General features: G+C 36.2%; 1 protein-coding gene across 1 annotated transcript in view; it reads left to right on the top strand.

The window, feature by feature from the left end:
- The window catches only part of LOC126298462 (endosome/lysosome-associated apoptosis and autophagy regulator family member 2-like), a 223,396-nt gene extending 203,190 nt beyond the window's left edge, over window positions 1–20,206 (top strand). Inside the window, exons 15-17 of the mRNA XM_049989792.1 lie at window positions 8,796–9,059; window positions 15,368–15,458; window positions 19,550–20,206. Of these exons, the coding sequence (XP_049845749.1) occupies window positions 8,796–9,059; window positions 15,368–15,412 (309 nt within the window). The 3' untranslated portion in view covers window positions 15,413–15,458; window positions 19,550–20,206. The remainder of the gene's footprint in view (window positions 1–8,795; window positions 9,060–15,367; window positions 15,459–19,549) is intronic.
- The last annotated feature ends 7,380 nt before the right edge of the window (window positions 20,207–27,586 follow it).

Genomic DNA, 27,586 nt, shown 5'->3' with positions numbered 1-27,586 from the left:
GTACTGACAGTCTAGGCATGGTTGAACTGCAGACAACATGAGCTGTGTACCTCCTTCTGGGTGGAATGACTGGAACTGATCGCTGTCGGACCACCTCCATCTAATAGGTGTTGCTCATGCATAGTTGTTTACATCCTTGAAAAGGTTTAGTGACATCTCTGAACAGTGAAAGGGACTGTGTCTGTGATACAATATCCACAGCCAACATCTATATTCAGGAGTTCTGGGAACCGGGGCGATGCAAAACTTTTTTTGATGTGTGTATAATATTTTGTACCCTGTTATATGACTTACCAACGAAACAAAAATTTCTGATATTCACCAACTGTAAAGAGAAAGTTACTCATGTGATCTATCTTAAAATATTATTTAAGAAAAAGCAAAAATGTACTTGAAAACAAACTAAATGCAGTTGGGCTTCTAACTTTGTCAAACTGACATGAAGCATCTAACCAGAAAAAGATGGAAAAGACATGTAGTGAACGTGAAAAGTATTGTCTTTTTCACACTCTCACTCCAAATAAAGTACTATGCTGATGTTTCAGGAAGGAAGATTGGGTTTATTGTCCTTTCAACATCGAGGTCTTTTGAGATGGAGCGCAAGCTCAGATTGTGTGGATGATGGGTAAGGAAAGTGGCTGTGCCCTTTCAAAGGAATCATCTTGGCATTTGTCAGCAGCAATTTAGGGAAACCACAGAAAAACCTAAATCTGGATGGCCGGACACAGGTTTGAGTTGTAATCCTCCTGAAACTGAGCCCAGTGTGCTAACCACTGTGCCACCTCACTCAGTGGATGTTTCAGGATACATAATATACATTTTGTGCATGAAAAAATGAAAACTTAGCATTCATTGTGCCAATTGAAGAAATACATGAAATGTATTCACAGTTACAAATATACACAGGCATCAGCCCTATAATGGAATGATGACAATGTGAAAACTTGTGCTGAACCAGGACACAAATCCAGATGTCCTGCTTATTGCAAGTGGTCACCTTACCATTAGGCTATCCAAGCATGACACACAGCCATATCCAAACTTTAATATGTTGTCAACCATGTGTCCACATCCTGCACTCATACATTCAAGATGTATATTCTTGTACAGGGAAGATGTTTTAGTTGAAATTTGTTTGCCCAGTGTTGGAAATACAATATTGCAATACTTGTGTTGTTCAGAATTATGATACAATATTCCTTTTGACATGCATACATGCCCAACAGAACATTGTACCATAATTCTGAATTACACAGGCACTGCAACATCACAGTTAAACAAAAACTGTCAGTAACTGTCTATTATAAATACAGAATTGTTTCTATGTCAATTGAAAGAATTCTCACACCTTAACTTTGTGGTTTTGGTACTACTTACTTTGTTTATGTCTATGAAAGTTGTTCATTCTCTTCCAGTAACTTTTATGATGCACAAACATTTTAGCTTTGAAGATAATCTATAGGTGAATTATTGTACTAGCAGAAAAAAGGAAATATTGAACATTCTGCATCATTTACATAATAGGTCATGCAGAAGTACAAAACATTAAACATTGTAGTCAGCAGTTCAGGAATAATCAGCACAGAGCAAAGCAGTCTGCTTTAGTAATTCAGTTCCAGACAGATGTCTAACCAACAAGAGCTTAAAAAGTCCCTTGGTAAGCCTCTAAATTGGATGGAAAAAGCTACAATTCGTCAGATTGTTTATGCAGCTTATGTATTACAGATAAATTACTATTTGCACACCCTATAATGAAGTGCTCAGTCTGTTGCAATCTTAGGAACAAATTGTACGTGAAGCTATCAAACAGGTCTCATCTACAAAAATGAACCAAACAATCTATTAATGTGAAACACAATGAACCTCAATCTGAGAAAGCAATATTACAAAGAGTTGGTGTACTTTGGTCAACGTGCAGTGTAACAGTATTCATTGCACTACAACACCACTCTAAAGTACGCTGTGATATGTTAATTTGTGTCTCTCAAAGGCAACATAGCAAACAGTGTAATTCACACTCTAGTTAACAGTAGCCTATAAGAAATGATCCAAGAATATTGCCATAGCTTTTGTCAAATTCAGTAATTTCTCAAACTGATATAGTGAGAAATACATGCAGAACAGCAGGTTTATGAGTAAGGAGCAAGGAAAGAATGAATGGAAAGCAACACTTCACTTTTGTCATATTTTAACATAGCCTACTAAAATCATACAGACAACTGGCAGTAAATAATTTTTTCTTAGTGAAATGAATTAACATGTTGCGGTTTTGCTATTACAGTAACTAGATTTGTGGAGAACCATAAAAGTCAAATATTACAGCCCGAATAATTTTTACAGTTTATTTAGTATGGCTTGGTGGTGCCAAAATTTGTGTAACTAGAGTCATTACCACAAGTAATCCAGAAATATTATACACAGAGCAAGATGGGCCACTCATTTAACACAATACTTGACAGTGGTCTGTAGGTTAGGCATTAATTGCAGGTAGGTGTATTAGACAATAAAGATTAGCACTCAAGACAGTGCTTTCTGCAGCAGTGAAATTTTCCTCATTTTTACAAAATTCAAAACAATGTTACAACAATATGTAGAATGGAATATTAATTTTCTGCTCTTGTTATAAGAAACTATGAACTATTAGATTTCATTTACTACCATAACATCTTAAATAATTCTTCATATCTTGCCTGCTGGGAGTGTAATAGGTTAGTTTTTATCATAGCCTGTGCTGTTGTCATTTATTGTGTCTGGGAAGAAAGGGATAGAGAGAGAGAGAGAGAGAGAGAGAATGTGTGTATTCAAAGACACTGATATGTAATAACATTTAATAATTATGTTTTAATATTTCTGTCATATGAGGTCAAATATAAATTGTACCTTGACATTTATTCTATCATTCAGACAACATGCTCTCTGAACCCCATCAAGAAGGAGAGGCTTCAGTGATATGGAATGAGGCAAGCTATGCTATGACTAGTGCCAATATAAGGGGCAGTCAAATATGACTAGTGCTAATATAAGGGATGGGTAAATGAAAACCAAATACCCATCACAATGGGCTCATGGAATGGTTACATTCAAAAGTAATCACCACACAAGTTAAGACATTTATCCCACTGGGAGATAAAATGTTCAATTCCTGTTTCATAGAATGCAGTCGGCTGCTGATGGATCCACAACTGCACTCACTCTTGCAATTCCTCATCCAATAGAAAGCAACAGCCAAGTGTGGCTTTCTTCAGGTCCCCAAAGACATGGAAATTACACAGTGAAAGAACTGGGCTGTACAGAAGTGCTGCAATGTTTCTCAACCCAATCACTGAAGCATAGTCTTCATCCAGTTGACAGAGTGGTGGTGGGCATCATCCTGCATCAGAATGTTTCTGTCTGACAGCATTCTAATAACCTGAGGACAAATAGCCAAGCCAACAGTGGAAACGACCCACACCTCCCCCACCACAGAAATCCAAAGCTGTTCACACAAGTTCCGGTAAGGTCACAATGACCTTCTTCTTCAACCGAAAGGTTCCACTGCTTGTCCAGTTTCTCAAGCGTGGATCCACAATCAGTGTCCAGTACTATGAAGATACTTTCCAGAAATGACAATATACCATAAAGGCAAAACACTCAGTAAAGCTGTTGTACAGAATTGTCCTGTTTCACAATAATTCCTGCCCACACACTGCCAATTGAACAAAGGTTAGACTTCAGTACTTTGCTTGGGAAACACTGCAGCATCCTATGTACAGCCCATATCTTTCACCACGAGATTTTCACATATTTGGTAACTTGAAGAAATACATGTGTTGAAATCAGTTTCAGTTGGACAAGGAAGAGCAAGAGTGGATGTGGTTGTGGACCTGTCAGTGGTCAACTGCATTCTATGAGACAAGAAATGATTGTCACGCCTTCCTGTGGAATAAATGTATTAACACCTGTGGTTATACTTTTGAATGGAACCATTCCATAGTCCCAGTGTGGCAGATGTTAAGCTTTCATTTCACTGCCCCTCATGTACTCACACTGATACCTTTGGGAATTTCATCTAGATTACATTCTATATGTCTAAAAACAAAGATGATGTAACTTACCAAATGAAAGCATTGGTAGGTTGATAGACACACAAACAAACACAAACACACACACAAAATTCAAGGTTTCGCAACCCACGGTTGGTTCATCAGAAAAGAGGGCAGGAGAGTGAAAGACGAAAGGATGTGGGTTTTAAGGGAGAGGGTAAGGAGTCATTTGTCTGCTTGTGTCTGTATATGTGTGGATGGATATGTGTGTGTGTGTGAGTGTATACCTGTCCTTTTTCCCCCCTAAGGTAAGTCTTTCCGCTCCCGGGATTGGAATGACTCCTTACCCTCTCCATTAAAACCCACATCCTTTCGTCTTTCCCTCTCCTTCCATCTTTCCTGCTGAAGCAACCGTGGGTTGCAAAACCTTGAATTTTGTGTGTGTGTTTGTTCTAGTGTCTATCAACGTACCAATGCTTTCATTTGGTAAGTTACATCATCTTCGTTTTTAGATATATTTTTCCCACATGGAATGTTTCCCTCTATTATATTTACTTTATATTTGGTTATCCATACATATATTAGGAGAAAATCAACTAGCGTGGTAAAAAAAAAGACACTTATCCTCCTCTTAAAATCTCCGTATCTCTAAATTATGCAAGTGAAATTTCCCTCAATAGGAGCAATGCAAACAAACCTATCCCAGCAGTTGTGATTACCAGACCCATAACTGAGGATAAAATTAACACATTTCGTAATTTCCTTGCTGACAGAGACTGGTTTGGCCATTGTAGTGTTGATGGACATTACACATCAAGTAATGACCTGCCAGCCAAAATAATATTTGATAGATTTTTTAATGCATTCTTGACCCTATTTAACTATAGTATTCCCATAAAGAAAATCAAAATAATGGACAGCAGCCACAAATCCAGATCTCAAAACAGACAAAATATATGGTACACTAAACAGCTGAAAGACCTAAAGAAACAAGTTTTGTTACTGTACAACATATACAATAGTATGAAGTCTGACTGTGCCAAATCAGCCTATGTGGAATGCAGGCATGAATACAAAAAAGCCATCCTGCAAGCCAAAAAAACCTACAATGCCAACAGCATACATAATTCCACCAATAAATGCAAAACCGCTTGGAAAGTAATTAACAGTGCTGCCACAGATACTAAAAAAGACAAAATTAATATCCCACCACAAACACTCAATGAGTTTTTTTATTAATTCAGTGAAAGAAATAGGAGATGCAATTATCAAACCAGACATTAGTCCATCAGAGTTACTTTCCCAAAATTGGGGTAGACAGTCACTAAATAAAAGCATGCTAACCTTCTCCGAAGTAACGCCTAGATATGTACAAGGGGTTCATAAAACAACTGAAATCATCTGATAGCTTAGGTATGTATGGCATATCATGCAACCTGCTAAAAAAAGTGTGTGATTGCATTCTGTACCCTTTAACCCATTGCATAAACAAGGGTTTACTTGAGGGATATTTTCCCGTTGAGTTAAAACTGTCTAAGGTCGTCCCAGTATACAAAAAGGGAGATACATACTCTCCATCTAGTTACAGGCCCATTTCAATAGTACCCACATTCTCCAAGGTAATAGAATGCATCATGTACCAACAATTATCATCTCACTTTGAGAATCTAGGAATAATTAATGCTACTCAATACGGGTTTAGGAAGAATCTGTCAACCATTGATGCAATCAACACGGTAGTCAGTTACATCCTCAAAGTTTTTGAGAACAAAGGCTTTGCTCAGGTCTCATTCTGTGATCTAAGCAAGGCCTTCGACTGTGTTGAGCACACACCACTACTAGAGAAACTTGAATTCTACGGCATCAAAGGAAACAGGCTTATCTCAACAACCGTAAACAGGTACTTTGTGTTGGTAAGGAAATGACAAACATAGAAAATGTTAAAGCAGGTGTGCCTCAGGGATCTGTACTGGGGCCCTTCTTGTTTCTGATAATGATCAATGACCTCCCCTCGTTTATTAGATCCACCACTGTATTGTATGCAGATGATATGACTTTTCTTCATAGCATTAACAGTCTTAATGATCTTAAAACCTGTGCTGACAATACACTCACTCATGCAGCATATTGGTTCAGAGCAAATGATTTCCTGCTAAATGAAAGTAAAACTCAGCAGATAATCTTCACTCTAAGAGACAAGCCACTATCTGGTGACCCTACTTCTGTTAAATTCCTGAGAGTTTATTTAGACGAAAAGTTATCCTGGGGCCATCATATAAACTATATTAGTAGTAATCTATCTAGAGTAATTTATTTATTAAGACAACTCAGAAATTGTGTACCTGAAACATACATCAGATCATCTTATTTTGCATTTTTCCAAAGTATAATATCCTATGGCATTATCTTGTGGGGTAACTGTAGTCATATACATGACATCCTATTATTGCAGAAGAAAGGCATTAGGATAATTACAAGTTCTTCACATAAGGCTCACTGCAAACCCTTATTTACTAAACAAAAAATTATGACTGTAATAAACCTCTATATATACAATGTCTTAATCTTTACGAAGAAGAACCTACAAGATGTGATACGTAGAGAAAATGTACATTGTTGCAACACAAGAAGAATCAAACACATATACAGACCTTACCACAGACTATCAAAATAAATAAATAGCTATGAAGTCACAGGGCACAAACTATTTAATAAGCTGCCACATGCCATACAGGATCTTCCTGAACATACATTCATTGAAAGACTGCATGAATGGTTTATTGCCCACCTGTTCTATGATATCAATGAATTCTTCAACAGTATGTACATTTATTGTAATATAAGCTAAATTATTTCAGTAGTCAATACCTTATCACAGTGTATTATAAATTGTAACTTCATTTGACATTGTCAATTGCTGTAATGGCCTCAAGACAATAAAATCTTTATTATTATTATTATTATTACTCAGCTGCTGTTTTTATCTTATAGTTTAAACAAAGAATTTATGTACCTGTACAGTAATACTATCATCTGTCTAAATACTGGCAAAGTCAAGAGCTGTTTAATACATTCATTATAGTTAAGCATATTTTCATCCACAGTTCAAAATATTCTGATGTATTATAAAAAGAGAGGCTGGTAACCTAATATTTTATCTTGTTTGTGAATATGTGAGGATTTTTCAGTTTACTGCCTGATGTCTGCTTGTTATTGAATTTTGTACAATAATATGAAATTCTTATGTATCGATCAATGATTTGAATTTAACATTATCTGCTTCACTGCTGCTGTCATTCGGGAGATGAATATCATTTACCTTACTCACTTTATTCAGTTCATATCCAGAATGCTCTGAATCGCCTTTGCTTTGTTCTTGGAATTTTGAATTTTTTGTGCATAGTATATAATTTTTCCCTTTTGATGACGAGATGAAGAAGTTTGTAGTACTGCTTATAATGCTTAAAGGGTCTTGGTTAGAAATAGTCCTTTGCGTTAAGTCATGCTCTCTCTTCCTGGTGCAAAATATTGTGAACCCAGATGTTGGCCACCCTTACTCTCAGCTTCCACTGTAATTGACTCTGATGCAGTGCAAAGGAAAACCAGATTTCATAGAGGTGAAGATTGGTTTCACTCAATTCACTGATCAACAGCCAATGGCTGTGCCAAGGTGGACACACCACTTCAACAAAGTTAAGCACCAAACATGTGGCCAGTACTTCTATGGGTGACTGTCCAGGTATGCTGTGCACTGTTGACAATTTTGCCTTTGCTTTAATGGTAGAGGGGACAGGAGGGTTGGTGGCAAAAAGTCCCCGGTCAACAGTCTTTTCACCAATGTCCTGGATTCAGTTCCAACCATCTCCATAGTGTCTCATGAAGTGAGGACATCTGACACTGTTGATGGTGATATGTTCATTGGATGGGAACGTTAAGCTTGGTAGCTCCTTGGTGCTCTTCAAGAGGAGAAGGCTATATGCCAGCACCATGCTTCACCCTCTGCCTTCTCTCCCCATCTCCAGCACAAACATGACACTACACTACAATACACTCCACTACACACACACACACACAGAGAGAGAGAGAGAGAGAGAGAGAGAGAGAGAGAGAGAGAGAGAGAGAGAGAGAGAGAGAGAGAGTGACAAAGTAGAATATGAAACTTCCTGGCAGATTAAAACTGTGTGCCTGATCGAGACTCGAACTCGGGACCTTTGCCTTTCGTGGGCAAGTGCTCTACCATCTGTGCTAGTTCTGTAAGGTTCGCAGGAGAGCTTCTGTAAAGTTTGGAAGGTAGGAGACGAGATACTGGCAGAAGTAAAGCTGTGAGACCGGCCGTGAGTCGTGCTTCGGTAGCTCAGATGGTAGAGCACTTGCCCGCGAAAGGCAAAAGTCCCGAGTTCGAGTCTCGGTCGGGCACACAGTTTTAATCTGCCAGGAAGTTTCATATCAGTGCACACTCCGCTGCAGAGTGAAAATCTCATTCTGGAAAGTAGAATGTATTTAACAAGATGGCACATTGATTGAACATGCAGCACATATTTGGTAAGAAACAAGTGGAAATTCTATCAATTGATAGTTGTTTTAATATTTTCATTGTTTCACTAAAACATTTCACATGAATTAAAGATTCCTCTAACATGACAAAACAGAGGCAGTGAATCATCTATAATGACCAAAATATAGATATAATATAAAATGTAGCAGAAAAAAGACTAGTAATAGATTCAACACCATGCACAAATGTAAATTTTGCTCTGTCTTTATTTGTTACAGGTTGTGATTGCAGTAACTATAGCTCTCGCTTTGTTTCTATGTGGTCTTATGATTTACTTCTGGAAGAAGACACAGAATCTGGAATATAAGTATATGAAACTAAAACAGTCATCAGGTGGCAGAGATGGTGACGGAGACAATGAACTTGCCCCAGCAGAAAGCTGTGCACTGGATGATGGCGAAGAGGAAGAAATACAGTTCACACAACCTCGAAGTCTTGGAATACTAAATCGTATTAGGAGCATGAAAATGATAGGTGGCATGGTAAGTTGTCTGACACACCCAGTTTCTCAAAATTAACTATCTGCATAACTGCTATTATGACAGTAAATATTAATAACACTATGAGATTAAAATAAATGATAATAGCACAGTTTATGGAAATATGTGACTGCCAGCATGGGATTGATATCAGCACAGCTGAATGTTGACCGTGTGTTTATATAAAGAGCTCTATGGCCAAATATAGGAACTGACTGGATGGTTGCCCCTTTATGAGGTGCTGCCTAGTGTTGGTAATACATCTGGACCAGGACAGGATGCTTTATCTGTTGCATCAGTGGCTGATTTTGGTGTCAAGGCTGGACATTCACAGATGTTAGGATGGATTTGATGGTCAGTGAGAGTGCCAACATTAGGGGACTAATAGAGCCCCTCAGGGAAATAGCCTGCAGATAAGAAATGAAGGCCAGAATGCTCTTGGCATGCTCACTCAAGACAGTCTCATCTGAGATATGGAGGTGACTCTATTCATGGGTGTTGAACTCTTTGGGTGCAACTGACTGCAAATAGTTGCCCATGTCAGCACAGATGATGGTTTCTGTATGAGTTCTGAGGCCATCGTTGGTTCTTTTAGGTGTTTGGCTGAATTGGTAAAGGCAACTAGCTTCAACCCCAAGGTGGAGGTGTGGCTTGCTATTTGCAGCAATATACCTAGAAACTGCCATGGTCTTTTGGTTTGGAGCAAGTGGAAGATATAAGTTAGAGTCACAGATAATTTTGTCTTGATTTCAGATGTGAATTTCTTGACCTTCACTATTAGGTGGAGTATTTTAGGGTCCCTGTCAGTAAACAGGCACATACTACACATAAGAAGTGGCTACTTGGATAGAAGAGTAGATGTGTTAAAGAAACTCCTCCTCAGGGTCAATGATGAATTGCTTGTCAAAACTGAATATAGATCAGACAACATTATTCTCAGAGAATAACTTTTGTCTTTACAGATTGAAAAGAGAAAATGTTAATGTGATATTAGTAACCTGCAGTTGCATCCATAGTAAGGTCCCAGATTTAGTATCACTTATTAAAGGTAATAATTTTCCCTCAAAATATTAGGAAGGTGAATGTGGATACAACCAGATGTAAATGTTAGTGAGACACTCATTTCAGATTGGAATATTTATACTGAAAGGAGGAGATAAACACAAATGAAGTGAATATTTACTGCTGTAACAAATTTGATAACACTTAGTGAGGTAATCATGGAATCCACATGTGAAATAATCAAGGGAAGGGTAACCATAAAAAGTAAATTAAACATGGTTATTATCTGTGATTGAAACCAGGACCTCCAAGGCCAAAGTTCTACCCACTAGACCATCATGGTCACTATTAATTACATTTTTATTCAAAAAGAAAAGAAACCACTCACCAAACTCAAACCAATCAGACAGTTGCAGAAAGGTGTGGTAATCACTGTCATTTGCTTGTCAGTGACATGGTAATTTCTGTCAGTCCTTCATAGTGAGCTGGATTCACATTACTCTTGCATTCATATCACAGCATTCATTTGATTTTGTCAGTTGCTATTTACTAGCACAAGTGAAAGGAAGAAAACAGACATAATTTCTCAACATGTGAATTTAGTTGCACATTGCCTGATTTACAATTCATTACTTATCGTGTGAATACTCTGTCTCTATTTTAATCAATTAATAAGTTAGACAATCAACTTTTACAACATTGATACACTTCTGTGAAACGTTTTTCTAGAACTCCAATCCTGTTCTCACCTAGTTGTAGACTCCTTTTCTTGGTTATACTGACATATTTCTTAATTTTCATGTGGTTTTGTCCAAGGCTCGTAGGGAAATTTTTAAAAACTGTAATTTCTCTCTTCCCCACCAACATACAGTTAATTTAACACTAGTTGCTCCCTTTTCAGCGGTTTCTGAAGGAGAAACCTGCCTCTAACAACCAACAACCATAGGAATGTACACAGACTCTGATGTCTGGCTTCAAGACAAGTGTCAGTAATGGCAGTAATCACTAATCACAAACAAATAATGATTCTTGAAATTGAGAATCATTCTCATCTCTTGTCACACTGCTCACCATTTTTGTGGATCTCACAACTTACCCACACAACTCACTACAGCAGTACATAACCACACATATTAACAGCTCCTTTGTATTTGAAGGTAACCTGGAGTATTACATTGTTCAAAAATGCATTACAGTGATTGCAATAGCACTTGAGAAGTGAAGGCTAAAATTGGCCAGTCGTGTAACATGCAAGAAATAAAAATACTAGCAAATCAAGCAGTAACAGCCAATATGGGACCATGTCTCTAACCTTTATTTATTTTGATACAATTTTGCCAAGTAAGTTTATTGTTTCAGTTTATTATTTTTACTCAATAAATGTCTTCAGACTGTTCATGAAGTTTACTTGTCTATTGGTGAGTTCTTCCAGGAGATAGGAGTGATCTTCTTTTTAGGACTCAGTAAACTATATAGGAGACATAATGTCATAATTTTGATTGCTATCAGATTGGGCTTCAGTTGATCTCAAACCGAAACCAAATTATATTTCCTGCCAGTCATGACAGTCCTTCCTTTTGCTTCTCTTTTTCAAAAGTTATCATAATTATTCTCTCCCATTTGACTTCAGGAGATGGTAGTATGCTGCAGCATCTACCATTGGCATTTTTATGTGTTTCTCTATCATCAACACTTTTGGATGGTACGTGTTCACAAATACTTTGATTGATAATCTCCTCAAACTGTGGAAGATACGTGGTGGAGATGAAAGTGAATGCATAGTTACTACTTCTTTGTGGTTAAGATATACAAACAAATCAGACACACATCCATGGGCACCCTCTGCCATCCTGTTTTCAGATCACCTAGAGGAAACCTTCCTACCCTCATAAACTCCCTATCCCCTTGTATGGTTCAGGTTTGTTTATGACATCTTCACAATCTGTACCCAGGGCCAAGCTACACAAGCCACTATTTCCTCATTCCTCCACAACCTCAGCACCTTCACTCCCACCTGCCTCACCTTGTATGCCTCAGTCCAGCATGCTACCTTCTTGCATGTTAACATCCACCTATCTGTTGACTCATTTATACCTCTGTTCATACCTAGTGCACTAACAATCAACAGTAACTGCATTTTGATACTTGCCATCCACCCATTTGTGCTCTGCAAACCACTGTGAAGTGCACTCAGAAAATATGTCCTACTGTACCAGTTTCAGGGTTTTTCCCATTCCATTCACATATGGAGCATGGGAAGAATGATTGCTTAATCACCTCCATGCATGCTGTAATTAATGTAATCTGATCCTCATGATCCTCATGGGGTCAATAAATAGGGCTTATAGTATATTCCTTGAATCATCATATAAAGCTGGTTCTTAAAACTTTGTAAGTAGAATTTCAAAGGATAGTTTATGTCTATCTTCAAGAGTCTGCCAGTTCACTTTCTTCAGCATCTCTGTGACACTCTTCCATGGATCAAACAAACCTGTGGCCATTTGTGCTGCCCTTCTCGGTATACTTTCAATATTATCTTTTAGTCAAATTTGGTATGGGTCTCACACACTTGATCAATATTCTAGGGTAGGTTAGGTACACAAGTGGTTTTTAAGCATTCTCCTTTGTAGACTGATTTCATTTCCTCATTACTCTACCAATTAACCGAAGTCTATGACTTGCTGTATCCACATCTGAACCTATGTGATTATTCCACTTTATATCTTTACAAAATGTTACAACAGGGGATTTCTATGAGTTCATCAAATACATCTGTAACTCTCTGATATTATAGTCATAGGATACTACATTTTTTTTTTTTATTTCTTTGCAGTGTATAATTTTACATTTATGGACATTTAAAGCACGCTGCCAATCTTTGCTCCACTCTAAAATCTTATCAAAATTTGACTAAATATTTATGCAGCTTCTTTCAGAGAGTACTTCATTGTAGATAACTGCATCATCTGCAGAAAGTCTGAGGTTACTATTAATATTGTCTGCAAGAGTTCAAACACACTTCCCTGATGCCCACTCAACATTATTTCTACATCTGTCGATGACTCTCGATCTGAGATAACTTGCTGTGTCGTCCCTACCAAGAATTTCCAATAAAGTCACAAATTTTGCTTGATATACTGTATGATTATGCTTTTGATAATTGGTATAGATGTAGTACTAATTCAAGTGCTTTCAGGAAATCAAGAAATAGTGCAGCTATCTGACTGCCTTGATCGAAAGCTTTCAGTATGTCTCATGAGAGAAGTGCGAGTTGGGTGTCACATGATTGATGTTTTCAGAATCCATGCTGACTGGCATGGAGGAGGTCATTCTGCTCGAGATATATAGTTATTTTTGAGCTCAGAATATGTTGTAAGATTCTATAACAAATTGATATCAATGGACATTGGATGGTAGTTTTGTGGATCACTTCTACCATCCTTGTTGTAAATGGGTGTGACCTGTGCTTTGTTCCAACTTCTGGGCACAGTTTTTTGTTTGAGGGGCCAGCTACAAGTTCTGTATAGATTCTGATAGGACTTCCCATGGGCTATGCAAGTGCAACTATTCTTTTAAACATGAGCCATAGTTCCACTACATGCTACTATCCTGTGCTAAAATTTTCAAAATATTTATTGAGATATGAGACTCCCGCTTTTTTTATCTACTTTACTGCACATATATATCCTTCTGTCTGTTTTATTGTCCTTTGTATTTTGTTACTCATTGTTGCCACAGCTTTGTCATGGTCACTGATACCAGTTTCAATGTGAAAATCCTCAGAGTTCAGGTCTGTTTATTGTCATTGGATCTATTATATTTCCTATCATGAGTGTGGTTCTGAACCAACTGTTCTAGGTTGTTTTCAGTGAAGGCATTTAGTAATGTTTTGCAGGATGTCTTTTGGCCCATCACTAAAAAAACTGTAATTTTCCCAATTGATCATTTTGTGACATAAGTCTCCACTGATGATCACAGAATTATTGGGGAATTTATGTACAAGCAAACTGATGGTTTCTCTAAAGTTTGGTTTGCATCAGGAGGTGAGTCTGGTGGCTGATAGAAGCATCCAATTACAATTTTCGCCATCTCGTGGTACTAGCTGTTTCCTAAACAATTCCTTCCACACAAAAAGTCTATCCTACAAAGTCTGGCCAGCTGTAGATGGTGCATCTGCAGTAATGAGCACTCCATTTACTGCCATTCTGAAGGTCTTACTAAAGTCTTTGGAGACAGGCATTATTCCTTAAACATAGACCACAAACAGACTTACTTTCACCGGCCGGGATGGTCGAGCGGTTCTAGGGGCTACAGTCTGGAACTGTGTGACCGCTACGGTCGCAGGTTCGAATCCTGCCTCGGGCATGGATGTGTGTGATGTCCTTAGGTTAGTTCAGTTTAAGTAGTTCTAAGTTCTAGGGGACTGATGTCCTCAGAAGTTAAGTCCCATAGCGCTCAGAGCCATTTGAACCATTTTTTGAACTTACTTTCCATGTTGACACATGACTCTAATCCTCCAACCAAACCAGGGACCAGATGCCAAGGAGCATCCCACTCATCACCCAGTACTATTCCAGACTGTAAAAACTTAATCATATCCTCTGTCAGGGCTTCGTTGCATAGATGGGAATTTTATCTACCCCATAATCCACAAGGCTTCAATTTCCACTAACCCGTACCTCATACCCACCTCCATCGCAATTCCATGACCGTAACTTCACTCATCCTTTACTCACACCCAACCCCACTCAGTCTGCCATATGCCTCATTCTGTTCCCCCCCTCCCCCTCCCCCATCCAAATCCACTCCTTCATGTCACTATGGATTGTGCACAACTCCATTTGCTTGTGGTCAAAATGAGCTCGGTGATGCTACATTTGTTCAGCCTTTCCCAACCACCCCCCCCCCCCCTCCTTGCTCTCTGCATTCCTTCTTCCATTACGCACTCCACCTGACATTTGGCCTCACCTTAGTTAAGATACAGCACTGGCACAGTGTAATCATTTGAGACAATATAGTCCTGCAAGTGTGTATATGTGCATGTGCATGTGTGTGTGTGTGTGTGTGTGTGTGTGTGTGTGTGTGTGTGTGTGAGCGTGCACACGCATGTGTGTACACTACAGTTCTGAAGTGACTCCACTATTTGATGAGTCATCACCATTACATCTTAAAATTATTTGTATGGCATTTTTTATTTATTCTGATCTATTATTTTTAAATAAATGTGATTAAGCTTACCATATTCATTATTGTTTCTGTTGTGCTGTTTCGATGTAGTGTTAAGTGATATAATTTAATTCTTCTTCCAGGGCGAATCTGGCAAATCATTTGAGACCATTCAACTGACAAAGTAAAGAAACCTCTAAAATATCTTTGGAACTGATCAATTAAGGGACCACAGTAAGTATAACAGAAATAGCATCATGCTCACTTTTGACAATGGTGAGGTCTGCTTTGCTTTATTCAGAAATGGATGATGTGTACCATTGTTATCCTCTGATTTACTTGCACACTGTTTGTACTAGGATCTATAGTTCATACAGACTACACTTATAAACATTTTAACACATTTAACAAACATAGGGTGACTTCTACTGTAACTGTCTACTAGTAACTAACTAAAGCCGTATCCCACTGTTAGATGAAAATTTTTATCATGCTGTAACCTGGCCATAAAAACATTGATAATGAAGTAATCATATTACTGAATCAAGCAGTAATTTACTGATTTGATGTTTGTTTCATACAGCCTTTGTGGAGTTTTAATTTTAATGGCCCACAGTGTATTAATTTTGCAATTTAATTTTGTAGTTTTTTTGCATGAAACATGTAATTACTTGCATAGCAAATAGTAGTACAATAGATACAACAGTATACCATCTAAATTTATTTTATAATAGATACTAAAGTATAAATTATTTTACATAATAATACACTAGATTTCAGTTTCTATGGTGGGCTATAGTAGCACTGCTTAATGAGCCATGATTTTACATATTTTTTGAATTTTTCACTGGTTAACAACTCGAGTTATAATATAATAATAATAATAATAATAATAATAAAAATAATAGCTTTATTCAACATCAAATGGTACACTGCACATGTACAAAGAAACAGTAATGATTAAAGTTATTTGTACAATACGCAAGACACATTATTCTGAATACGTCATTAATTTACAACAAAATTACAATAAGATGTTTACTGATTTCTATTCACATAATTTCACAAAGCATTTGTTGTTCTTCATATAAGTATGGTACTCTTCTAATGAGTAGAAAGGGTGTTTTACTAAAAATTTCTTAAGTTGATGTTTCAGTTTAATTGCAGGAAGAGCCATGACTGCACTAGGCAGTGCATTAGCTAATTTTATACCTGCGTACTGAGGCCCTTTTTCGTAAAGCGCTGTTCTGTGGCTGCCAATGTAAAATCTTTCTTTATTTCTAGTATTGTACTGGTGGAAATCTGAATAAGTGTTAAAAAACTTTTCTCCTTTAATGTATAGACTGTTTGAAGTTTTTTCTGTCTCCTGTTTACCATATGATAATTTTGTACTTGTCTAGTGTTATGTTCAGGAATTTCTGCCTCACAAAATCTATATTTCTTATCTTCTACAGCTAGTACTATTTTTTCAAACATACACATAGAATAATATTGTGAGAAGGAAAGTTTCTACTCACCATATAGTGGAGATGCTGAGTCAGACAGGCACAACAAAAAAACTTTCTCAATTAAATCTTTCAGCCATCGGCCTTTGTCGATGTGTCTATTGTTGACAAAGGCCAATGGCTGAAAGATTTAATTGAGAAAGTCTTTTTGTTGTGCCTATCTGTGACTCAGCATCTCTGCTATATGGTGAGTAGCATCTTTCCTTCTCACAATATTGTTACATTCCATCCTGGTTTTTCCATTGTTTGATATACCTAGAATAGATAGTCATTTGATATAAATAGAACAGATAGTCATAATTTTAAAGTCTATAAACAATCCATTACATGATGTTCTACCATCGCTTTTGCCTAATATTTTCAAACCTCTTTTCTGCAGTTTAAATACTCTGTCTTCATGAGTTTTGGAAGCTCAACCCTATAATACAGGACCATATGCAAGAAAGAGATGCCTTAAACAGACATACATCATCCTCATTGTTTGGGTGTTGACATATGGAGCTATTCTTCTTGAAACATATAAGCTAGATGTTAGTCTTGCACACACATTGCCAATTTCTTGTTTCTATAATAGTTTGTTGTCTGTGTACATATCTAAGAAATTGCACTCACTGCAGATTTTTACCCTATAATTTTACAAATCACCAACATTGAAGGAAATTATATTTGTTTTTTGTAAGATGACTTTTAGATTGTCATTCTCAAACTTTGACTTTGCCCTATTTATAAAGTTTTTTACTTCTATGCTGAGATTAAGCATATCATTTCCCCCAGCAAAGCCCTGAAGTGTCATCTGCATACAGTGTAATGAAGGTATCATTTTTAAATGCATTTGGGAAGTCTTTAACGTAGCATATAAAAAGGAAGGGACTAAATATCAATCTCCGAGGCACACTGAATTTAATATTTCTGATCCTTGATGTCTATCTTTTTAATGTTTCTCCCTTATTGTGTGTGGCTGCAGTACACTGTTCTCTGTTTTTCAAGTAGGATGTATTAAGATGCAAAAGTCTTCCACTGATACCATCTCTGACGAATTTTGACAGGAGAATCTCTTGATCAACCCTATCAAAAGCATTTTCATATATATCTATGAAAACTCCAGCTATTTGCATGCCTTCATTCATATTGTCAAGAACATTCAGCATAATCTGTAGTACTGCTGTCATGGTACTGCAACTACTCCTAAAATCATGCTGTAAAACTTCCAGGAGTTTGTGCTTATTATAATGCTCTAACATACAGTTTACAATTATTTTTTCAATTAACTTACTAAAAACAGAAGTTAAATCAAGTGGTCTGTAATTTTCTACTAGTTGTTTATTACCTGTTTTGTAGAGAGGTTTAACTATGGCTAATTTTAGTGTATCAGGAAACATTTCTTTTTTAAGACACTATTTATTAGATGCATCAAAGGCTATGCCAGATTATGTTGTCATTGTTTAAGTAAAGATGAAGAAATTCCATCTCAGACAGCAGAGTCTTTTGTTTTTACATCCTCTGACAAACTACGAAAAATCTTTGAGTTCAACTTCAGGGAGTCAATTAGGTTCACTCTTGACCTCATCATGATTTCCAACATGTACTTTATCTCTAGTACAAAAGACAGATTCTACAATATCTATGAAGTTGTTATTCAAAATGTCACTTATCTCCTGAGGATTAGTGACAATATTGTTATTAAATATATGTATTTTGATGCTATTTTTTTATTTTATTTTGTTGACTTTTTCATTTACTATGGACTAGCAGGTATTTGAGATACAATCCGAGTTCCAGTTTTGTATTTTTCTTCAGTCTTGTGACTTACTTATGGAATGGTACTTATGTTGTTTGTATTTATCCTTGTGCTTTTTGTTTTTTGTCTCTGTTTGTATCATATACATGTCTTCCACTTTTTTCTTCCAGTCCTCTAGTTAAATCATCAGATTCTAAGGGTCTTGACTGTAGTGCCTTATTCTTATTTATATTTATCTTTCTGATAGGAATAATTCTATTTAGATGAAAAGTATTGTATCTAGGAAGGCATCCCATTTATTATTTAGTCTTTGGGCTGATAATACTAAATGCCAAGTTCCATGACTAAGGCTCTCTCTCAGTTTGTCAATGTTGATATAAAAGATTTCTTTTGTAATCATAAATTTTCTTTGGTTTAACACAAAGATCTCCCTTTATCACTAATAGTTGGCCTAGATGGTCAGAGATGAGACCATTTACAACAGCAGATGTAATAATATTCTCACAGATGGTGAAAACATTTGGTTTCTTGGGAATCTTGTAAATTGTTAACATTAATATCCTCTAATAATATATCATTTATATGTTTTTGCTTGGAAATTAATTTAAATAAAACTGCATCAAGAGAATTCGGAAATAATTCAAAATTTGCCTTTGGTGCTCTGTACAACACTATGATAAGTAACATTAATAAGTAATTCAAATGCCAGAATTTTAATTGAATATGGACCAAATGTGAAACTAAAAATAATCTCAGCAAATGAACAGCCCATTGCGCATTTAGTAACCATTTACATTATTGTTGGAATCATTAGTAGTTTTTTATTTCAAAAATATGGGAACATATTTAATATTTGTGCACCCTCAGATCCCCTAAAAATTTAAATATTTATTATTTATGGTATCTTAATTGTAATGGCAAGCAGTGTAATGTTTTTGGAATCCCATTTTACATCAATATTTTCATTGCCATGTTTCATTGTTGGACACTGATTTAGAGGTAATAATCAATGTCGTAAATGATCACTATAGAAGTTTTTTCCCTCCTTCTAAAGTGGTAAGTGTGTGTGTTCTCTTTTTCAGGCTCCCTGTACATGTAAAGTTTGGAGCTCATATGGTGGCAGTCTAAGATGAAGAAGCAAACAGCTGCTGCAACACAGAGAACATCGTGGAACATATCCTTCCATAGCTACTAAGACAAAAGCTTACATTTTATAAGAATGTTGGAGGTCCCTCAAAAAATGACATAAATGAACTAAGAGGATTAAAATTATTGTACAACACAATTTGTGCAACAGAAATGTTATAGTATTTAATCATTGGAAGAGCTGTACCTTCTTTGTTTTACTTGTTAAAAGATAAGATTTATGATATATGTGTATTTCTTTTAATTAAATTTGCAAACTGTTTTCTACCAAAAATGGACCTCAAAGAGGAATGCTGTAATTTGTAATGGTGAATTGTTGTAATATTCAGATCAATTATCACTTGTCATGTGCATTGACAATGGAATATATAAAATTTATATTTGTATTCACGGTCAGTATAATATGATGACCCTCTTCAAAATAAGTAGCAAACATATCTTCTTTGTTTGCAAGTGTCATATTAATCTACAAAAAGTGACCTATTTTTTAAAGGTTGTCTATTGGAAAACATTACAGAAATGTGTTACAGAGAAATGTACTGTTTTTGTCACCACAGTTTTTTTTTAAATTAAATAAATGGCATATTAATCTACTGTGTTTACAGATCTGTCATGATGTGACTATCTGGTAGACTAATCATTACACTTCTTACAGACATATAATATTCAGGTAACAGTAGCTCTGAGGATTTATCATTTTTACTACATCTATAGCTGCAACATATTGTAATCAAATGTCATGAGATCATAGAACTTTTTGCATTGTTGAATTGATAATTACACAGCAAAATATGTTGGCAGTTGACTTACTATGACAGATAACATGCATTTGTAACAAATGATGTCAAGCTGCAGCAGTGTGCTGTGTTATAACAGATGGTGTAATTAAGATTGCTTTTGACCCACTGTTTGTCTTGTGTGCCCACCTGTACTGTGAAGAGTTTTAAAACAAATTCATTTGAGATGACTGGCTACTAAAAGGCTAAGTCTTCAAACAGTGATGGGTGCTACCATACACACAATACTGAAAAAAACATTAAACATTTTTGCAGACAATTTAAATGAGAGAAAATATCAAGGAGCTTCAGTACAAAAATTAACAATAAAAATATTTGAAGCTGAAGACTGAAGGTCTCACAGAGAGCCATTTCAAGTTTGTTCAAATTCTTAAACATACATCACAGGAAATTTGTTCTTTATGCTGCAGGCTCAGTAGCACTGACATTGTTCAGCAGCATCAGATATCAATGGATAAAATAAGCCTACTGCAAGGATATAGTGTGTCTGGCCAAATAAATTTGCAAATTTGAAAATATATATTTAGACAAAAACAATGTTATTAAGAAATTTGAAAACTGTATTTAATAAATGATTCCACAGTGCAAAAATGAGGTAGGATCATCCAGGAGCACATATGAGATCTGTTGACTTTCTTGGATGTAATGCAATGTTCTGGGGTACGGTTCACTGATGTAAGCTATTGCCTTTTCCTGGAGGTGTGGCACTGAATATCCAGCAGTTAGCAAATATCTGTCCTGATTGTAACACTTGACCATCAACTGAGGGTGGTCACTACGTAATTTTTTTCTGTCACATTGATTTTTCCCAGAGAAATTGAATTGAACAGCCAGCTAAACTTGCATGAGGGTTTCTTCAATTATTGCATTATCTTCTCACAAGATCCTACATTCACTTCACTTATCAGTTCACTTTCATACATACAGGGTGTTTCAAAAAGGTACGGCCAAACTTTCAGGAAACATTCCTCACACACAAAGAAGGAAACTATGTTATGTGGACATGTGTCCGGAAATGCTTACTTTCCATGTTAGAGCTCGTTTTATTAATTGTCTTCAAATCACATTAATCATGGAATGGAAACACACAACAACAGAATGTACAAGTGTGACTTCAAACACTTCAGATACAGCCAACACATTAGATTCAGAATCTAATAATGCAATACTTTCTACATTTCCCACTTTGGAATTAATAACTGGCTGAACTTTGTCAATAACTACCGTCTTTAATTCACTCTCTTCCAATAGATCTGCTTCACTGTCTTCCCTGCTCTCTCTATTCAATATATGAATACTATTTATTATCAATCCCCATTTTCTATATCAGCATCTTCCTTAAACCAATTCTTAGCCACTTCTCTTACATCCTGTTCACCCCTTAATTCTTCAATCTTCCTTGCCACTTTAAAATTTAAATTACCCCATTCCTTAGAAATTAACATTTTATGGACCTTACTGTAAGATGCCCTGTCATTAACATCATATTGTTTCCTGTTCCCCACCCAATCACTACAAATACTCTTATTCAGAACCATTAGTGCTACACTCTTCATTCATTTATCACTCCCAGTCACTGCACACAGTACACATGTTGTTTCATAACACTACACAGACTATCATTTTGTACATTGCAATTTCTCATTTTATAGCCTGACTCAGCATCCCTCTATAATGAGTGAGATGTTGAGCTCAGACAGACGATAAGGTGTTACTATTATATGCTGCATAGCTTTGGGAGTAATTTTTTCCAGAAAAGGAAAAAAAGAAGAAAAAGTATAGTTTGAAAGTGGTGTGGAATGCAAGACACCTCATTATTGTTATCATTATTATTTGTGTTACTTTTTTACCAAACACACAAATCAAAAATGGAATAGAGTAACAGAAAGTTCTCATGAATTAGGAAATTTTGTTAATGACTGTTTCTCTAGTACTCCAGAGAAGTTGCATCAAAAGCTTTCTAAAACACATGAGAGGCCCACAATGACTTAAACTAGAAGCACAATGACATTTCCCAGAACAGAAAGACAATACAACAATAATAATAACAACAATAATAATAACAGTCAGCACACCTAGATAAGTTCCCAGTGTCCATTCTGAAGTTGTGCATAGCCAGCACACATAGCTCCTTAACAAATATAATAAATGAATCCAGTTCAGTTCAGGTATTTTTCCAGATTAAGTAAAGCACTTATGAGTTGTGTCCATACAAAGGAAAGGAAGGCTAATGCAGAAAGATTGAAAACTATTGGCCAGTTTCATAGAGCCTGCATAATAAAAACTAATTTAATCAATCATCAAAATAAAGTTAATTACATGAATAAACATCACCTTTTAATCAAGTACAATACAATTTCATCCATTATAGAGTTCACAGCGCTTGACAAGTGTAACTGTTACAGGCATATTCATAGATTTGTCCAAGTCTTTTGACACTGTTGGCCATAAAATACTATTAAACAAACTGGAAGTATAGCTATAAGATCAATAACAAATGAGTGGTTCCAGTCTCTCCTGGAAAATGTAGAGCTAGTTCACACATCTGATGATGATTAATGTTTAGTGAAACAATTGTGAAACAAGAAACATATAAACACACATGTCCTTCAGGGTATCTTTTTGCTTATGACAGTAACACCACAATCACAGCTAGAATACCATAATTCATAATGGAGAAAGCAAATGAAACGCCCAAGGATGTTTACACGTGGCCAGTATATGAAAAATTTACATTAAACATAAAGAAAATCAATTGTGTGCTCTTCAGCAAAATAAGATAAAACGACAGAAGGAATTAGCATAGGTAATGAACCTATAGATTGTATAACAAACAAAAAATTTTTACGGATGAAAAATGAGAATCAATCCTAAAAACTTTTTGTTTGTTATACAATCTATAGGTTCATCATCTATGCTCGTCATGAGAATCCGTTAAATTGTCATTAACACACTATTCTTAGTGTTCCAGCAGTGATTTGTAAGAGCTAATGTCATGTTGTAACATATGACTAAAGGGCACTTATAGTTTTGGCGACTCTTGTGTTGCATGCTAATGTTACCAGATCGTTGAGTTTGGTCATAGCCAATCAGGTGGTAGTATAGAGTAGCCAATGAGAATTACTGAATCTAATAATTTCTTTTATCAGAATGCACAAACTGTTTTCAATATTGAGAGTGCCTGAATATCTTCTACTGACTCACTTATTATGAATTTTAAGATTTGCTTATTGAATTTTGTATTTCTTTGGAGACTAGAAAAAACTAGGTGTTCTGACAGACTGACCTGCAGCAAAGCTTGACGTCTAGGTTAGGATGGGGCGGGGTAATTTAGCTGCAAGCTGGTGAAACCAGTGAATCTCAACATAAGAATATGCTTGCTATAATAGTGTAGCCTGACATATACATTCATTATTGCAATTCTTAGACCTTATTTCCAATTTTGCTGAAAATTCTGACAATGTGTTTAATTCTAACTGGATAGAACAAAATACCAGATAACTTTATTTATGAACCATAGGAAATTATGAGTGAGATTGGCTTCCTGCATCTGACTCATGATCTGTAATGTTGGCTTACCATGAGTTATCGCACAAGCTATTACCAACAGCAGTACTCAACAGAAGAGCTGCCAACACCATAAGTGCACTTTTACCTGATGTACCATTCATAAACACACTCTTTTCTTACCAAAGGATTCTTTTCTGGGAATGAAAGGCACAAATCATTGACACAGTTTTCAAACAGTAGTAAAGTGCCATTAGAATAATATCTGAAAGTAGTAGTTGGGCTCATTGTATACAAGTATTCAAAAGAGTGGGTATCCTTACTATGCCAAATGACCACATCTATCAGTCTTTTGTGCATATCAGGGAAATCAGTTACTACCACACTAACAAGTATATACATAATCATGGAACAAAAGCCATATTTGACTTGTAATTATCAAGAAAAAACAAACAAAAATACTTAAAACAGCATTAAATCAGGGAATAAAACTGTTCAATAAATTGCCAATGAGATGAATAAGATTATTAATATACATCTGTTCAAAATTGCAGCTGAAGCATGCCTCATAAGTAATGTATACTATACAATCAAAGATTACTTCAAGGTCTCAGAGTAGGATTTTATAACAAAAGGGGACAATTACAACATCTTGTCACATAAAATATGTACGTTAAATATAGGTACCACATAATACTTTTACAAGCAAATATGTCAAGATCCTTAATGGAGTCTACCACTGAAACTGCATACTTTTGTAAAACACAAATGAACTATCAGTTTAATAATTCATAGTTGCAAATGCTAACACAAATTCTTTGCAAATGAATGGAAAATTGGTAGAAGCTTATCTCAGGGAAGATCTGTTTGGGCTCTGTGGAAATTTTGCAACACGCAAGGCAATACTGACCCTATGACTTATCTTAGAAAATAGGTTAAAGAAAGGCAAACCTATGTTTCCAGCATTTGTAGACTTAGAGAAAGTAGTGCAGCAAGGTAAACTGTACTAAACACAACTTGCTTTGGAGAGATCCTCAATGCAGCCTAAAACTGAAACTGCATATTTTTGTAAAACACAAATGAACTATCAGTCTAATAATTCGTAACTGCAAAATACTAACACAAATTCTTTGCAAACGAATGGAAAACTGGTAGAAGCTGATTTCAGGGAAGATCAGTTTGGACTCTGTGGAAATTTTGCAACATACAAGGCAATACTGACCCTATGAGCAAATATGTCAAGGTCTATAATGCATGATAGTAATGTCTTGGCATTCTCCTGAGCTCAAAATGTCAGTCATCAGGAAAGCAGGTGGGGCTGGGTGGAGGATGGGGGGTGGTGCATAGTGGGGGTTGGGGAGTTACTGGCACTGTTTATCAGACAGACTAAAGGGTGAATATGGAGATATGCATGTTCTGTGGTCCTGAAGTCACTGACAGTGTGCAGCGATACAGTGAAAAACCGTGCTTTTATTGTAGAAATTTGGTGCAACTTGCCTATGATCAACAGAACACTCTACAGTAGGGACCAACTGACCAGTGTAGTTGTAAAGACACTGACTTCATACGTGAAAGGATGGAGTAGGTTCTGCTCAGCCATCCATATTTTGGTTTTCCCACATTATTTCTGGCAAATAATGGAATGATTCCTTCTACAAAGACACTACTGACCACCTTGTCAACCCTAACACACACTTATACATTCTGTGCTTGTCTACTGCAGCTATTTAACAAGAAGAAGATGTGATAATATTTAGCAATATGAGATGTGCCAATAAGTATGCACAAATTAATGCAAAAATTTTCATGCCACATTTGCGTATTTATAACATTTATAATATGTGTAAATCACTGATGTAGACTCGTAGAACTTGAAAGAAGTAACAATAATGGTTTTGTATCTAAAATTTGCACTTCCTGCCATTGCAGCAAGGTAAACTGTACTAAACACAACTTGCTTTAGAGAGATCCTCAATGGAGTCTACCACTGAAACTGTATATTTTTGTAAAACACAAATGAACTATCAGTTTAATAATTCATAGTTGCAAATGCTAACACAAATTCTTTGCAAACGAATGGAAAATTGGTAGAAGCTGATCTCAGGGAAGATCTGTTTGGACTCCATGGAAATTTTGCAACACGCAAGGCAATACTGACCCTATGACTTATCTTAGAAAATAGGTCAGGGAAAGGCAAACCTATGTTTCTAGCATTTGTAGACTTAGAGAAAGCACTGCAGCAAGGTAAACTGTACTAAACACAACTTGCTTTGGAGAGATCCTCAATGCAGCCTACCACTGAAACTGCATATTTTTGTAAAACACAAATGAACTATTAGTTTAAAAATTCATAATTGCAAAATACTAACACAAATTCTTTGCAAACAAATGGAAAACTGGTAGAAGCTGAGCTCAGGGAAGATCAGTTTGGACTCTGTGGAAATTTTGCAACACGCAAGGCAATACTGACCCTATGAGTTATCTTAGAATATAGGTTTGGAAAAGGCAAACCTATGTTTCTAGCATTTATAGACTTAGAGAAAGCATTTGACAATGTTGATTGGAATACTATCCTTCTGAAGGTCACATGTGTAAAATACAGGGAGCAAAAGGCTATTTACAACATGTACAGAAACCAGAGGGCAGTTATAAGAATTGAGGTCATGAAAGGGAAGGAGTGATTGACAAGGGAGTGAGACAGGGTTGCAGCCTATCCCTGATGTTATTCAATCTGTATACCATTCAAGAAGTAAAGGAAACAAAAGAAAAATTTGGAGTAGGAATGAAAATCCATGGAGAAGAAATAAAAACTTTGTGGTTGGCTATAGCAAGGAAAGTGTTTCTGAAGAAGAGAAACTTGTTAACATCGTGTATAGATTTAAGTGTTAGGAAGTATTTTCTGAAAGTATGTGTATGGAGTGCAGCCATGTGTGGAAGTGAAACATGGACAATAAACACTGTAGACAAGAAGAGAATATAAGCTTTCAAAATGTGGTGCTACGGAAGAATGCTGAAAATTAAATAGGTAGATCACGTAACTAATGAGGAAGTAGTGAATAGAATTGGGGAGAAGAGGAATTTGTGGTACAACTTGACTAGAAGAATGGATTAGTTGGTGGGACACATTCTGAGGCATCAAGGGATCACCATTGCAGGGAAGTGTGAAGGGTAAAATCGTAGATGGAGATCAAGAGATGAATACATTAAGCGGATTCACAAGGATGTAGGTTGCAGTAGTTATTAGGAGGTTTAGAGGCTTGCACAGGATAGAGTAGCATGGAGAGCTGCATCAAACCAGTCTCCGGACTGAAGGCCACAACAACAACAATAACGACAAATACAAAATGCACCAAATACAGCAAGTTATTTTGGGAATCACTGAAATGAAGTTGGCAGCTGTTGAATTTACTTCTGTCAGCCAATCACAGCATAGGGCATGTGATCCTGTCAGCAAATCGAACTAGATCTCAGGGTATGTTACAGATCAGTACATTACTACAAACTGGTATTTTGCTTTCTCAGTTGTTAGTTTTCTCAACTTTTATCCAAACTTATACTTTCCAAACAAACTTAGACCTTGGGCTATGCTACAGATCAGTCTGTCACCACAACCAGTTATTTTTTGCAAAAACAACTATCAATATTTTTGACAAGCAATAATATAAATGG

This window comes from Schistocerca gregaria, chromosome X (assembly GCF_023897955.1).
Source record: "Schistocerca gregaria isolate iqSchGreg1 chromosome X, iqSchGreg1.2, whole genome shotgun sequence".
In the NCBI taxonomy this organism is placed as follows: Eukaryota; Metazoa; Arthropoda; class Insecta; order Orthoptera; family Acrididae; genus Schistocerca; species Schistocerca gregaria.
The sequence above is the reverse complement of the archived record's forward strand: the minus strand, read 5'-3'. Positions and strand labels throughout refer to the sequence as shown.